The 17,629-nt window shown below is 40.4% G+C and overlaps 1 protein-coding gene across 2 annotated transcripts in view; it reads right to left on the minus strand.

Moving 5' to 3' along the window:
- The window catches only part of Pias1 (protein inhibitor of activated STAT 1), a 110,754-nt gene that overhangs the window by 67,135 nt on the left and 25,990 nt on the right, over positions 1–17,629 (minus strand). For both annotated transcript variants that reach the window (XM_085844694.1, XM_021171432.3), the window contains exon 2: positions 7,123–7,567. In XM_085844694.1, the coding sequence (XP_085700820.1) occupies positions 7,123–7,564 (442 nt within the window). In that variant the 5' untranslated portion in view covers positions 7,565–7,567. The remainder of the gene's footprint in view (positions 1–7,122; positions 7,568–17,629) is intronic.

Genomic DNA, 17,629 nt, shown 5'->3' on the forward strand with positions numbered 1-17,629 from the left:
CTTTCTAACCAAGAAAGTCTACTATAGTTCCCAAGATTACACCCAAACACACAGATATTCAGTCACTAAAGCACACTGAGTGCCTCAGCTTCAGGCTTCAAGACAACTGTATAAATACCACTAAACATGAAGTCAGAAGCAGCAGATGACAAAGCATGGGTGTGCAAGGTAAGCTCTGGAGTTCTATCCTGAAGATCAATGCTACCAAACAAGGAAGCAAAGATTCTAGTGAGGAAACCAACCTAGAGAGATAACAGTACTCTCCACTCCCTCATCTTCTAGCATAGCTTGGGCAGAGCCTGAGGGTTCACCACACCCCACCCTCACCCCCAAAATGTCTTTCCATCGCTGCTCAGAGCCTATGTCCACAATTACACTACTGCTTGATCCCTAGGCGCTGGCTATTAGGCATGTAGAAAAAGGAAAACTCAAGTATTCAAAATGAGAAGGAAACTGTCAAATACAATCCGATGTCAGCCCTCCTTGGCAGAAACACCAGTAGCTGATATCATAAGATACAGCAGGAGCCTCGCTCGCTCGCTCACCTGCCTGGCACAAATCCCAATAGGATGGCTCACCTTAGCTCCTGAGGCAATGGCGAGCATTTGTTGCCTTCATTTCCCTAAAGCAAACTCCAAGTGTATATATGAATGTATGCTTTTATACAACCTACACAAAGAAATTTTGTTTGTTTGTTTGAGACAGGGTTTCTCTGTGTAAGTCTGGCTGCCTGGAACTCACTCTGTAGATCAGGCTGGCCTCAAACTCAGAGATCTGCCTGCCTCTGCCTCCCAAGTTCTGGGATTAAAGGCATGTACTGCAAGGCCTGGCTAATATTCTTTTTTTTTTTCTTCCCCCAGAAGATTTTATATGACTGATTCATATACCTTCAAAAGTCTGAAACAGTTGCAAATATCTCTATGAAAATACTCCTTTTAAATAAAAGAAAAAGTCTGCTGCAGACCCAATTCACTGGCAGTCACCTTCCTCACATGCATGAGGGCCCTGAGCTTAATACCACATAAAGAGGGGGAAAAGAAAAGAGGGGGCTTGCACTGGCTCAAGCAGTCAAGAGCACTGGCTGCTCTTGCAGAGGCCCCCAGGTTTGATTCCCAGCACTCACATGGTGGCTCACAACCACCTGTTATTCCAGTCCCGGGGGGTCCCAAAGCTCTCAATAATAATAATAATTTAATATTTATTTAATTTATTTATGTATATTATTATTATTATTTTGGTTTTTTGAGAGGCTTCTCTGAGTATAGCTTTGGTTATCTTAGAACTCACTCTATAGACCCGGCTGGGCTCAAACTCAGAGATCTCCTTGACTCTGCCTCCCGAGTGCTAAGATTAAAGGTATGCACCACCACCACTACCCAGAAATAATGAAAAATTTAAAGGGGGACACTAATCTAGCTTCTAAATAAGACTTTAAGCCCACAATGGGGCGGATGTAGCTCAGTTGACAGAGTATTTGCCTAGAATGCATAAAGGTTGGGGTTATGTATAAAACAGAGCATAGTAATGCATGCTTATAATCCAAGGAAGCAAGAGGATCAGGAGCTCAAGGCTAACCTCTATCGCATAGGGAATTTGAGAGGCTAGACTGTGCTATATAAGAACTGGTGTCAATACAATCACAGCTTAATAACTGTCTTATCAGCCATCCCATTGGCTAGGATCTTCAGAACTCCTGTAGCAGGAAACTCAAGCCTGCTGACATAAATCCGAGATTTCAGAACTTACAAGGCAGAAGGAGGAGCCTAATTTCAAGAAGTGTGGACTACATAAGGAGACTCTGTCAAGGGATTAATTCCAGTTGTAGACTGTGGTGGTTTGAATACGCCTGGCCCAGGGAGTGGCACTATTAAGAGGTGTTGCCTTGATGGAGTGCATATGCCATTGTTGGAGGAAGCACTGTCAATGTGGCAAGTGGACTTTGAGACCTTCCTCCTAGCTTCCTGGAAGACAGTCTTCTCCTGGTTCCCTTCAGAAGAAGATATAGAACTCTTAGCTCCTTCACCAGAACTGTGTATGCCTGGATGTTGCCATGCTTCCTGCTATGATGATAATGGACTGAACCTCTGAACCTGTAAGCCAGTCCCAATTAAATATTGTTCTTTACAAGAGTTGCATTGGTCAAGGTGTCTCTTCACTGCAATGGAAACCGTAACTAAAGCATAAGCCAAATATTTTTAGGTATGTTTTTATGTAATGTGTTTGTGGAGGTTTAGAATTATAAACACATGTCACAACATCCAGACTGGGTATTCTTAAATTGTACTCAGATCAATGCTTATGGCCAAATACAAGGAGGAAAGAATAACTGAATTTACTGTCACATTCTGAACTCAAGTGACAGCTGTAATAAGCTAACCAACTATAAGCTGTTTAAGGGCTTAATTTTAATGTTTGCATTAAATAAACAAACTACTTAATTTCTCAAAATACATGATTTTCTAAGATCAAAACAAATGAGCTTTTCTGGAAAAAAATCATTTAGGAAAGCAAATTCGGTATGAATAGAGCCATTTAATTTAATCAAAACAAATTGTCTTTGCCAGGCAAAATAGCACATGCCTTTAATCCCCGGTGGATTTTTATGAGTTCGAGACCAGTATGGACTACATAGCAAGTTCAAGGTCTACCAGGGCTACAAAGTGAGACACTGTTTTTTATTAACACTAAAGAATTTAGAAAAACACAGCCCTACAACTTTGTTCATCCTAAAATTTTCATGGTTACTCAGAATCTCCCTCAACAAATCCTTTTCAGATGAATTAAAGCAGTCGCATACAACAAATGTTTACTGAATAGTTTCCACGGACTACTTTTGATTCAGAATCAAAATGTTTGCCTTTAATTCTCTGGTAGAAATGAGAAATCGAAAACATAGCAACACACTAGTTTTGTATTTTTATGTGAAAACACACACAATGGAGTCGGTCATTGGTATCTGAATCAAATTATACATGTAGTCAAATATGGTTATTTGCAGCAGTTTTCCTCTGTAAAGTCACTCAAGCAATGAACTAGTCTAGTACTAGTGGAAGGGGTTAGCTCTCTGCTCTCAAATTTTATATCAACTAATGAGCATAAAAGCTGTGCTAATGTTTTGTGTACTATGTGTTTCTCTCTGGAAATTCATCAACCATAACTCATAGCTGACAATCCCGCTGAGCTTTGCCTGAGCAAAGCTCTCTAACACTTGTATCTTACACACTTGTTGTTTTTGGAGACAGGCTCCTCCCTGTCTGTTCTGGTACTTGTCTCTGCCACCCAAGGGCTAGGATCAAAGGTGGGAGCCAGTTACATCACACCTTACATGAATACTTCTCACACTCAGACCACTAGACAACATTTCTGGGTGTTATATGGAGGGCCACTTAAAACAGTAAAAACAAATAAAAGAACAAAGCTTGGTGACACTGGAGAGGTAGAATCAGGAAAATCCAGAGTTCAAGGTCATCAGCATAATAAGCTGAATTTGTAGCTATCTGCTTAATATCTCTCTGGGGGAAAATCAAATATGCGTATCCATCACTAGTACACATTAAAATGTCCTTATGGAAGTAGTGGTCAGAGGGAGAAATTAATATGATCAAGACATATTGTTTACATGTACTAAACCGTCAAAGAATAAACTTAAAATGCTCTAAAGCCACATGTGGTGCTTCACACCTTTAATCCAGCATTGGGAGGACAACGCCGGTGGGAGCCTGGCTACACAGTGCGCTGCAGGTCAGCCAGGATGTATAAACTCTGTCTCAAAGAAAAGGAAAGGAGAAGGAAAAAAGGGAAAGGGAAAGGGAAAGGCCCCCCAGAGTCCCTAAGTAACTTCAGACTGTGGTGCTGCACGCCAGTAGTGATGGAATAAGAAGCTGAGGCATGTACAAGGACTATGTACAAGGAGTTTCAAGTCTGGGATGCATGAGACCTTTTTTTTGGTTTTACTTTTGTTTTTTTGTGTTTTGTTTTTTTAAAAAAGAAAAAGTCCAAAAATTCTCAAAATGTGTTCTCAAGTTTCACCAACCAACAAAACCAAAATACCCAGTGATTTATGACAAGAATCTACAAACCTTCTCCTAAAACAGCCAGACAGCAAATACTTTAGGCTATGCAGGCACACATGCTCTGTTATAGATTCACTGTTGATATTTAATTCTTTATGGGATGCAGGTAGCACATACATGTGTGGGGGTGGTGGTGGTCAAAGGACAACTCTTGGGAGTCAATGTTCCCCCTGTCCATGTGGCTCCCTAGATACAAAATGTATTTTCCAATGAACATACATAAGCTTTATATGCATTAGGTAGATTCTTTCTTGTTTCAGTCATTTTAAGGATAATGGGGAGTCAGGGGCTGGAGAGGTGGCTTAGCACTTAAGAGCACTGGCTGGTCTTCCAGAGAACCTGAGTTCAATTTCCAGCAACCACATGGCAGCTCACAATAGTCTGTAACTCCAGTTCCAGGAGATCTGACACCCTCTCATTAATGCATACAAAATAAAATTAAATAAATTTAAAAAAATAATAAAATGGAGTTGTAGAGATGGTTCAGCAGTTAAGAGCACTGGCTGCTTTTACAGAGGACCTGGATTCAATTCTCAGCACCCACAAGGTACCTCATAACCAGTAACTCCAGTTCCTAATGGGGATCTAATGGCTTCTTCTGACCCCCACAATACTAGGCACCCATGAACAGGCAAAACAAACACATACAATAAAATAAATCTAAAAATATTTTTTGTTTGCTTAATTTTTGCTGGACAGAGGATTTCTCTGTGTAGCCCTGGCTATCCTGGAACATGGTCATAAACTAGGCTGGTGTTGAACTCAAGAGACCCGTCTGCCTCTGCCTCCTAAGTGCTGGGATTAAAGGGGTGTGTCATCACTACCCAGCTCTAAAGCCAATTTTTAAAAAAACAATAGAATGGTGTATTATAAAGTTCACGCTGTTTGTCAGGCTGGAAAGATGACTCAGCATGTAAGGGCATTTGCCTTCGAGCCTAATTTGATCATGAGAATGTGCATGGTAGAGAAAACCAACTCTCTAACCTCGTAAATAAGCTGTCACATGTGTATGCAGAAGTGGACACACACACAAATATAATAATAAAATTCATATATGAAAATACCTTCTGTATCTTCATTTATTCTGGGAAATTCTGTGAAAGTAACTAAAACCAAATACTTCCTCTATCAGTGATAGAATTTCAGTAATACTCTCAAAATATGGCCCCACACCATGCACAAACACTAATTAAACTTAGTGGATTATAAACAAACAAACTGACAAAAAGAACCTGAAGTTAGGAGGGGCATACTAAGGAGGGTCCAAGGAGAGCTGAAGGAGAAGAGGGTAGATGTGACCCAATATATTGTATACACATACGAATTTCTCAAAGAATAAACTAAAAAATCTAACAAAAAAATCTCCAAAAGACTGATGGCATATGCCCCTAATTCTGGGAGAGGTAGCAACAGAAGGATCAAGAACTCGAGGTTAGGCTGGAGAGAAGGCTCAGTGGTTAAGAGCATTAATTATTCTTCCAGAGGTCCTGAATTCAATTCCCAGCAACCATGTGGTGGCTCACAACCATCTGTAATGATATCTATGATATATGTGAAGACAGCTAAAATGTACTCATATAAATAAAACAAATCTTTAAAAAAAAAAAAAGAATTCAAGGTCATGCTCTGCTTCATATGGAATGCCAGGCCAACCTGGGATGTATTAGACCCCAACCTAAACAACACCCCACTTTCTCTAAAAGTACTCAAAACTTTTCCTTAATACTTAGCAATTCCTCAAACCGAAATGTTTAATATTAATGACAAGAATCAAGAAACATTTCTATAAGAAGCAGACAGGAAATACTTTAGGCTCTGGGGCACACATGGTCTGTTATTTATATATTCACTAGCTTTGTTTACATTTTAAGAATAAAAAAAAAATCTGAGCTGGAGGCAGTAGCTCCGACATGTAATCTTAGCACCAAGGAAGGAAAAGCAGGGAGACCCTCTCTCAAACACCAACAAAAGTTCTTACATAAATATCGCACAAAAATAAACCACTGGAGATAGATTGGCAGCCACAATTTGCCAAACACCAATTTCTTTCTTTTTCTTTTCTCTTTTCTTTTCTTTTCTTTCTTTCTCTCTCTCCCTCCCTTGCTTTCTTTCTTTCTTTTTCTTTTTTTGGTTTTTTGAGACAGGGTTTCTCTGTGTAGCCCTGGCTGTCCTGGAACTCAGAAATCCACCTGCCTCTGCCTCCCAAGTGCTGGGACTAAAGGGGTGAGCCACCACAGCCTGCCCAAACACCGATTTCTAACAAGCAGCAACCAAAAAAGTCTGCTGTTAAAGCATATTATACCAAAGGCATCAAAAATCACAACAAAGTCAGTTTTATTTCACATTAGTAAAGCAAGGTGACATCATAGCAATTAAAAATGGTTAATATGTTAAACTCCATATCTTGATAAGGAAATATCAGGAAAGGATCCTAACCTAGTAACAGAACTTCTAGCACTCATATTATCTATGAATATGAATTCGTGTTATATCACATGTGTATGCTTAAAACACATGTCTCCACTTAAAAACAGCAGCTGAAAGCTAACCACAACACCAAAGCTTAAATTCCCTCTCATGATAATTAAAACTATTTACACATTCAAGTAATCCACACTAGTCAGTCTGTTTTACCACTGAAAATTAAGAGCAGAATTTAGAGACTGTTGGTAATTTGTTTTTATAAGGGTTACTGTACATTAATTAGGAGCCAGGTATGGTGGGACAAATAGCTCAGAAGGCAGAGGCAGGAGGATCTTTGTGGGTTAAAGGACAGCCTGGTATATACTGAAAGATACAGGAGCATAGCCAGAGTTTATACAGTGAAACTTTGTTTCAAACTTTGTATTTATTGTGTCTGAGCCCTTTGGTAACCACCCCACCTCTTTACTTTTGTCTAAATAACAGCTCTTATATATTTGACTTAATCTAAACTCAAAAGATTCTCGTTAACATCCTGACACTACTACCAAACATAAACAGAGTCAAGCTTAAAGTCTAAGAAAAACGCTAAGCACAGCATGACCAAACAGTTCCACATCACTCTTACCTAGACTGGTGGGTTTGATCAGTTCGTCCAACAGGTCATAGAATGGTAGCTTTTGCAGCTTTATGTCCGGATGAACTGGGTGCAGCGCTGATGTGAGATGTGGGAGTTCCAGTTCATGTTTAGGTCCCAGAAGAGAAACAGGGAGTAGTGGGGATGATGCAGGGTGACCATCATAAGTGAGCTGTGGAATGGTGGATGGAGAAAGAGTCGGAGGCATAGGACTTGAATGCACGTTGGGGATAGACAAGTCCGCAGGCGTCATAATTTTCTGAGGGAACCGCCTCCTGTAGAGTTCTTTAATTTTCATTTGTACAGCAGGACTACAGCCAGCCTTTAACAAATGCAGGGCTTTTGTAAGCAGTTCGTGTTTGCGTCCGTGCTTGTTCCTCCCAGCGTAGCCCAACAGTACTTGGAGTTCAGAAACTCTAAGGCTCATAACCATTTGCTTAGAGAAAAAAAGTAAAATGTAAAATATTAGTATCTGAAACCATAATCTACAATTTTAAAATTTGTATTTAGCCTCTTCATATGGTTTGCTTAAATGCCAGCCCATTTACCATCCTATTTTAAACAAAGTTTAACTAATTAATAGCAAAGAAACTTTAAAAGTGGTATGTATAAGTTTATGGATTTCCATGTGACATTGATTATAAAAGAGCAATATCAATAAGCACTTAATAATTCTCAATAATAATAGAAGCACAGACTGTGGATGGCAAAGAGAGTAACGTGCCCACAGGAGTATTCCCACCTTCTGGGGAAAACCCATTAATTATATTAAAGCCAGACAGACACCCCACCTCAAAACCAGTCACATCATCAAGTACTGCTCTCTACTAACTCTGGAATTCAAGGACAGTTGCTCTCTTCCTGTGGCTTACCTCTGAGTCTTTCCTTCTATACAGCTAGCTGGCAGTCTCATCAGATGCTAAAGCTTGCACTTCTCATTTAAGCCATCAGGAATTCCATCTGTACAACCATACTAGGTGAAGCCACACAACAGAAATCTACTTACCTTCATTAATCCTGTGTTCACAATTTATTTCATCTACTTTCCCCCACCTTCTAAGAACATGGAGATCTAATCTGAACCTCCCATTTTAAAGTAACAGAAAGGGGAACCAAAAACCACACTGCTACTTATGGAAGTCCTGTCTCTGACAGGAAATGCCAGGATGGACACACACCTGCAAGCTTAAATTCATTAAATCCTCTATTCCTTAACTGTTGGATGCTCTGGCCTCATATCAAATAACACCACACAGTGGCTGCACTGCCTCCCCTACCTTCCCATACCACTCATTATAAATACCCTCTTTCTCGGCTAACACATTAGACCAGTGGTTCTCACTGGTTGTGACCCTTTCAGAGTTCCTCATGTTGTAGTGACCCACATACACACACACCATAAAATCACTTTGCTACTTCATAACTGTAATTTTGCTACTGTTATGAACTGTAGCGTAAATATCTGTGTTTTCCAATGGTCTTAGATGACCTTTGCACAGGATTTATTTGACTAACCTTCCCTCCCAAAGGGGCCACAACCCACAGAATGAGAATCACTGCACTAGAGGGTCCTTTCAGGTAGCAGAACAGCCCCCAAAAGTGACCAACGAGTGAAGTACTATGATGCAACACAGATGGCCAGTCAAAGATAAACAGTCCTTCCACTGTTCCTGCCTTCAGGTCCAGCTTCACCAGCTCGTCCTAGCAGATTGAAACTGTTTTACTGTCTCTCTCTCTTCTGGCCATTTCTCAGATATTTACGTACATAATTATTCTGCTGCACTGGCTTTTCTAGCCATATGGCAATTCCTTGCCTAGACAAAGGTTTTCCAGGGCTGATAACTGTTCTAGAACTAGGGCCTGCGACCATTTTATTTTCTGCATCTAGAACCAGAGCTTGTTATCAACTATCTGGACAGTGAAGGAATGAACGGAGGTGGAGTGCACAGTGGTAAATCATTGAAATCAATGCCCAAATGCTTATGCTTTACAGAGGCATACAAAGTTGTAACCCAGACGCTGGGAACAAACTGCTGAGCACAATGGCCAACAACTGAAACAGCATCAAGTGGGAGACAGAGAGGGGGATCTAAGTTCTAAGCCAGCTTGATATAGGTATTTTCTTTTTGAATACTAACAAAGGCTGTAAATAGGACAACAATGGTATCTTTTCCCTACTCACTAAAACATCCAAGAAAGGTATAAAATAATTGGGAAAAGAGAACTGTCAGGCATGATGGAACAATCTGTAATCCCACCACTTAGAAGGCAGATCTCTTTGAGACAACCTGGTCTACACATAGAAAAGTTCCAGGCTAGCCAGGGCTATACAGTAAGACCCTGTCAAGAGAGGAAGGGAAGGAGAAGGGAGACTAGAATAGAGACAGCATGGCTGAGTGGTTACAGGTACTTGTCAGTCCTCAGCATCCACATAATGGATAAACTACTTCCTACAAGTTTTCCTTAGGATACTCATATCACTCTCCTAATATATGAGTGTCTGCACGTCTGTGTGTCTGTGTGTCTGTATCAGTGTATCTACATGTGTGCAGGAGCCTGCAGAGGTCAGAAGAGGATACTGGAACCCAAAGAAAGAATTATAAGTAGTGTGAGATGCCCCAAAAGGGCACTGAGAACAGAACTTGGATCCTCTGGAAAAGCTGCAGCAAGTGCTCTTAACCACAAACCAACTCTCCACTCCCAGAAATGTATTATATTTATACATTTATATTTACTTAAGCTGGACATCTGTGCTAGTATTTGGGAGGCTGAAAAAGAAGGAACTCCAGTTTAAGGCTTACTTGAGATTCAATAGGAATGATCCTTATTTCAAGAAACAAAATCAAACATCAAGGATTAGTAATTAAAAACAAATTGGGAATTGGTTGGTCTTACTTTTGTGTTGCTGTGATAAACCATGACCAAGACAACTTAGGTGTATTTAAACTTATGGTTCCCTATGGATGCATCATGGTAGGGACTTCTGACTGTAGGCAGCAAGAACAGATGAGCGCTCACAACTCAAACAGCAAACAGGAAGCAGAGAGAGCAAACTCGGAATGGGATGGATGAGGCTTTAAACTCTCAAAGCCCACCTCCAGTGATAAGGCCCTTCCAGCAAGGCCACATGTCCTAAACCTGTCCAAACAGTGCCACCAACTGGTGACCAAGTATTGAACCATCAGAGCCTATAGGGGATAGTCTCGTTCAAACAACACACTGTCTTACTGTTCTTCCTCTACCCCCAGCCTCGTGATAAAATACTCGGACAAAAGCAACTTAAGGGGAAGGGGACTGTTTGGCTCAAAATTTAAGGGCAAAGTTCATCGTGGTGGGGAAGTGACTTTGAGAGGAGCATAAAGAAGCTGACCACATCACATTCTAAACTGAAAACAGAGCAACGAATTCATTCATGCTACTCAGCCCCTTTTCTCCATTTATAAAATCCAGAACTCACAATTGCTAGTAACAGCCAGGGAGTGGTATTGCCCACAGTGGGCAGGTCTTCCCACACTAACAAAACCAAGATACTCCCTCACAGGGATGGCCAGAGGCCCATCTCCAGGTGATTCTAGATTCTGTCAACTAACACTAGCCAGCAGTTATCACAAAGGCAAAATGTATTTGTTCTAAAACGGGTAGGTAGGGGAAAACAGCATGAAATTTTAGAGAGAAATAACTTCTTTTAATTCAATTCTATTCTCTAAGCCACAAACAAAAACAGCAATTCAATAATTACCACAAATTTCAATGATGGTAACGTCTGTCCTTAATTGTGAATATAAGACTAAATGTAGCACAGCTGTATTATTGTATTTCTATGCATTGTCACTGACAGTTTACATAAAATAAAATCTCTTGCTTGAAGGATCAAAAAAAAGTTAAGTGACAAAATAAACCTGACAGCTGTCAATTACATTTTGTCTGCCTCAAAAAAGGCAAAGCAAACAATAGCAACCACTAAAATAATACTTACATATACACACTCAAGACAGTTGCTAGCGACAAGTCAAGGCTCCTAGTTTGAGCTTTTAAAAAGAAGAGGATTTGATTTATTATCATAGTTAGGTTGTCGAGACGGGCATCATCATTTTTCACACAGGAAACAATCTGTTGAATGCCCATAACTAATTCTACTTCAAATATAATAGAAACATTTTGAGGAGGTGGGAATCAATTAAAAAATGAACATACTTTACTTCAGTTTCCTGTTCAAGCTTCATCATTTGAACTAAAAAAAAAAAAAGTTATGGCTAAGATGTGTGTGGGCTCAATTTACCATTAATTGCACCTGATAACCTTACACAGTGAAAGGCAAGGTGGTGTTTCTTGCTATTACGGGAACAGTTTTTGCATACTCTTAGGAGACAGTAATAGGCACAGTATTTCAAAGACTTGAAGAAGGGGTCAGAAAAGGTCCACCCATCTTAGGCATCACTCAAGTGAAAAGCTGCAGAGAATTAATTCACCATTCAGAAGTCTTGACAACACACAGGAAAACAAATCATTTAAGTATTTCTGAGATGCTGAACTGATATATATTTTAATCTGCAATGTGCTTAAAATTCTTCATTTGTTAAAACTACAGCAAAATGAACCCTTAGAACTGAGGATAATATCAAGCACAATGGCTGTTAGAATCTCCACCTCCTAGGAGATCTCAGCATTCTGCTGATGACAATCGTTGGATGATAAGAGTTCTCAGATCCTAGGGGATTCAATGGTTGAAATGTGTACACTCTGCACAGAAGAGTACTCTGTGATCTTTCTAAAGTGTTTTATTTTTAGTCAGACAGATACATACATAATCTTAAAATTCTATTTAAAAATGTTGTTTTTATTTATGTGATGTACACCTGCATGTGGATGCCCAAGGAGGCCAGAGGGGGAGGTGATCAGAAGCCCTGGAATTGGAGTTATAAACAGTTAAAAGCCATCTGATGTGGATGCTGGGAACCAAACACAGGTTCTCAGGAAGAACAGCAAGTTCTTAAGCCACTGTGCTCCCTCCAGCCCCACGTGCACTTTTTTTTTTTTTTGTTTGTTTTGTGTTTTCGAGACAGAGTTTCTCTGTGTAGCCGGGCTGTCCTGGAACTCACTTTGTAGACCAGGCTGGCCTTGAACTCAGAAATCCGCCTGCCTCTGCCTCCCAAGTGTTGATTTGGCTTTCTTTTGAATTGTCTTGTTTTGTTTTTGAGACAGGATTTTCCCCTTATAGCTTAAACTAGCCTGAGAACTTGCTATATAGCTAAGACTAGCTTCAAATTCATTATCTTCTTACACCTCAAATCCATGAGTGCTAGAATTAGAGAACTCTTTCTTCCTAAAACTATAGCCTGGTAGCCAGCTCCAAGGCTCCAATGTGGACAGTTAGATCTGAACCCAGTGCACAGTTATGGTCACAGAATTCCCCTTTGATGTTTCCCAGGATCTCCCATCTGTATCCCACACTAAGCCGTTTCCTTGTCTCTGTTCCTCCTATCTTGGCTTCTCTTAATGGGTTCTTTTCTCCAGTAGATTTCTGAGAAAGAGGGGCATGGGAGGTGTCTTTTTTTTTTTTTTTTTTTCTTTTTTTGGTTTTTTAAGATTGGGTTTCTCTGTATAGCTGTGGCTGTCCTGGAACTAACTCACTTTGTAGACCAGGCTAGCCTTGAACTCAGAAATCCGCCAGCCTCTGCCTCCCAAGTGCTGGGATTAAATGCGTGCGCCACCACGCCCGGCGTCTTTTATATTCCTTGCATTATACAATCAACACTTCCTCACATTCAATCCTCAAGTCTGGTTCAATAACTAAACTAAAGAGAACTAAAGAGAAGGCTCAGCAGTTCAAAGGATTTGCTGCTCTTGTAGAGTGCCCAGGCTCAGTTCCCAGCATTTACATGGTGGTTCCCCACCATCTTTAACTCCAGTTCTAGGGCTCTGACTACCTCTTCTGATCTCGGAGGGCAGGAGGCATGCATGGTACACATAATGGAGACAGAACACATAAATACATAATATATAATACATCTTTTAAAAACATTAAAAAAAAAAACTTAGATGCTATGCTATCTACCTCCTAGCACGTGGGGAGTTAGAGGCAAAGGGATCAGAAGATCAAAGTCACCCTCAGCTAAACTGTGTGTTTGATGCCAGCCTGTATTCCAGGAGACATTATCTCAAACAGCAGCCCCAGTAACATTCATCTCTAATCCTTCATGGTTACCTGTATATCTCCCATGTGGAAGCTTGCAGAATTTTCTCTTTAGGTGTTCTCAAATGTTACAGCATCATGCCTTGGCAATGAATTTTTAGCGTGTTTTTGCCTGGGCTAGTAACTGTTAAGCGTTTACATTTAGAGATGCATGTCCTGGAGGGTTTCTAACAAGTCTTCCTTCTGTGTTTTTTGTTCTCTTTCTCACAGACTGCCATTTAGATCCTAAGCTCCCCCTCACCCCCCAAAAAGATTAAGTGTCTTCAGGGAATTATAGTGAGGAATGGAATGTCTGTCATTCCAAAGACCCTCAACCTCCTTTGTAGATACATAAAACTTATACACACACACACACACACCTATTCCCAACTACACAAGGGAAAAAAGTACATTTGGCAATTAAATAGAAAATACCAGTTTTTCATTCTCACTAGCTATGATCTTCCTTATTAAAACTTGTGTTGGGGGCTAGAAAGATGGCTCAGTGGTTAAGAACACTGAGTACTTTTCCAGAGGTCCAGAGTTCAATTCCCAGCAACTATAAGGTAGCTCACAACCATCTCAATGAGATCTGATGCCCTCTTCTGGTGTGTCTGAAGACTGCTTGCTACAATGTACTCATTTAAATAAGTAAATCTTTTTTTTTTTTTTTTTTTTACTTTTTTTTTTTTTTTTAGTTTTTCGAGACAGGGTTTCTCTGTGTAGCTCTGGCTGTCCTGGAACTCGCTTTGTAGACCAGGCTGGCCTCGAACTCAGAAATCCGCCTGCCTCTGCCTCCCGAGTGCTGGGATTAAAGGCGTGCGCCACCACACCCGGCTATAAGTAAATCTTAACACAAACAAAGTAGTATCCACATTGTGAGCAAGAATAGGTCCCTGCAGCTAAACACAATCTCTCCCATTCACTTCCTGCTGTGGTGGTTTCAGGTCAGTCAGAAAGCAGACTCTGCATTGGGAGTCTTATCTACTATCACTATATAACCAAGTATAAACTAGAGTGAATTCTTAACAGACAAAATAAGCAGTTAATGATGTCTTATTTTAGCTATAACATTATTTTCTATAAACCTAAAGTTCTACATTTAAGCTAGGCATGGTGACTCGTGCCTTTAATCTAGCATTAGGGAAAGGTAAGGGGACTGATGGAGGTCTGTTATCCACAAAGTAAGTTCCAGCCCAGTCTGGTCTACAAAGTAAGGTGCAGGCCGGCTAAGATGCGAAGTGAGAGTTCTGGTCTTCTCTTCTTCTACCCAAGAAATTAGACACATTAATAAAAGAATAGTAAAATTAAAATATTTTATTCATTATTTTAAAAGTCATATTATTCAATGAAACTAGAATTCTTAATTCTGGACCATTTCTGATCATTCCCATTAGAAATAGTTCATAAGCTGGGTCTATAAGCCTAGAACCTGAGGCAGGATAACTGCTGTGAGGCCAGACTAGGCTACTACATAGTGAGTTCCAGAGTAGCCTTGGCTACAAAAAGGCATAGTCTTTCAAAACAAACAACCAACAAACAAACAAACGAGGAGAGGAGAGGAGAGGAGAGGAGAGGAGAGGAGAGGAGAGGAGAGGAGAGGAGAGGAGAGGAGAGGAGAGGAGAATAAAGCTAGAAATAAAATCACAAAACAGTAACCAACTGGGAGATTAGCAATTTGTCAACAACACCTAGTTCAACCAGAAAACCTAGTCAGACAGTTTCTAGTCAAAGTAGTAAATCAGGTTGGGGGCATCCCTCTCCATGATCATCTCCCTTCCAGTATCTCATCTGTTATTTATTTCTCAACACAAGACAACTGGAAAGTGATCTGCAGCACCAGCCCTCCAGCTAGCACCTTCATCTCTCAGCCTCCAGTCCATCATACTGATTACACTATGCTCTCAAAAGATGACAAAATATTGTGATTATATGTAAACAGAGATGCCATTTTCCTTCAAGCAATGTACAAACTTAACATTGTGAAAGGGTTACCATGGTTTCCCTTTTTGATAGATGATTTACACGTCATCCCCATCTATGTCCTACCACATTCCGTGAAACATATGGCTATAGGCTTCAAAAAGCTCCTTCTTGTTAACATGAATACTAAAAATAATAAATCTAACTCAGACTGTTTTAAAAATTTGGACACAGTATTAAGTTTAGTTTAATTTAATTTAAAATTCTAGAATTTAAAACACTAACACATTGACCAACTTCATGTGCAGAGACAAGAAAATATGGTTCTTATTTAAGGAAAAGGCTGCTCTGCATGTAGATGTGCTAGAAACGCTTCTTCCACGGATGGTCAGGCACCTACCTACTCCACACACAGAGGGAGCTTAGGAAGGAGCAAGAGATGAGCAGGAGGATAAACTACGCTAGTCCAACACCACTGCATGCCAGGATGGTAATACTATGCATAAGATTTGTACTGGTTAGATGCTAATTTATCAAATTATAATTTGGGAGGTATACTTCCACTTTTAAAAGGGGGGGGATTATGGGTGCTGCTGAGATGACTCAGTGGGTAAAAGCCCTTGCTGCCAAGCCTCAGTACCTGTTTAATCTTTGGAACTCACTAAGTAGAAGAAAACCAACATCTATAGTTGTCCTCTAACCTCCACACACTGGCTATGGGGCAAGTATATACACACAAACACATACATACTCACACACATTCTCTCTCTCTCTCTCTCTCTCTCTCTCTCTCTCACACACACACACACACACACACACACACACACACACACACAGAGGATTGCCAGGAGTAGTGGCACAAAAATTCTAGCATTTGGGAGACTAGGACAGGATTGCTAGTTTAAAACTAGGCTAGACCACAAAGCAAGACTGTCTCAAAATCATTTTTTGAAGAAAACAAACTAACAAGGAAGGAAGGGGGGGGGGAATATTATACATGTTCAATGATTCCTTAAATGCAAAATTCTATACTGTTCTAACTATTAAATGAATTATGCTCTTGGGAAACAGTTCATACAATCAGTACAGTCTTGTAATCTTAGAAACATTTTCAATTACAGTTTTGTCACTGACTCAGGTGAATCAAAATAATAAAATGTGGTGCTGGAGAGGTGGCTCAGTGGTTGGGAACACTGGCTGCTCTTCCAGAGAACCCAAGTTCAATTCCCAACCCCAAAATAGAGTTCGCAACTGTATATAACTTCAGTTCAAGAGGATCTGAGACCTTCACACAGACATGTAAACAGAGCATCAATACACATAAAAGTTAATAAATCTTTAAAATAATAATATATATGTATGTTAAATGTCTAAATGTGCCTGCAACATATGTACTAGTAAACATGATTTCTTTTCTTTGCACAAATTTGAACCCACAACACAAACTCTTAGTAATTCCTACCCTATGTATAAGAAAACTGACACTAAATTTGAGGTCTGGGGCTTAGTGGGTAAATGCATTGACTGCTCTTCCGAAGATCTGAGTTCAAATCCCAGCAACCACATGGTGGCTCACAACCATCCGTAATGAGATCTGATGCCCTCTTCTGGTGTGTCGTGTCTGAAGACAGCTACAGTGTACTTACGTATAATAATAAATAAATCTTTAGGCCAGAGTGCACAGGGCTGGAGTGAGCAGAGGTCCTGAGATCAATTTCTAGCAACTACATGGTGGCTCACAGCCATCTGTACAGCTACAGTGGACTCATATATATTAAATAAATAAGTCTTACAAAATTGAGGTCTGATTGTAAAATGCTGTTGCCTGACCCCAAGCCTCCTGAGTCCAGAGCGCTTCATCACTAAGCAACACCAGGGTCTTACTTAGCACAAAGATTAGCCAGGACAGAGGACAGTGTCACCCAGGACAGACTCAGGAATGGTAGGAGGGAATGCTAAAGGGGAGCTACAGAAATGAGACAACAAAGTAAGGAGGCAGTGGGATAAGAACATGGATGTCCATGAAATGTTATAAAAGTAGGGCTTGGGACCTTAATGAAGTAACCTTTAGTAGGGTAAGCTTAAACAACAAGGTTTCTAGCTAAAGTCAGACTCACCAGCAGGAGCTGTTTATCTGTGTGAAAGGTAAGAAGGAAGTGCGACGAAGGAAGTGGGAAGTCTAAGAGAAACTTAGGAGATGTGTTCTGTGTTCAGGCTATAGATAGGTCTTTGAAAAATCAGTACTGTCAGAGGCTGAAGAGATGGCTCAGTGGTTAAGAGCAATGGCTGTTTTTCCAGAGGACCTGGGGTCAATTCGCCATGTAAGCACCCACATGGTGGCTCCCAGCTGTCAGTGACTACAGTTCCAGGGGATCTGATGCCCTCCTCTGGACTCCAAGGGCA

This window comes from Mus caroli, unplaced genomic scaffold (genome assembly GCF_978045245.1).
Source record: "Mus caroli unplaced genomic scaffold, Mus_caroli_1 scaffold_11, whole genome shotgun sequence".
NCBI lineage: Eukaryota > Metazoa > Chordata > Mammalia > Rodentia > Muridae > Mus > Mus caroli.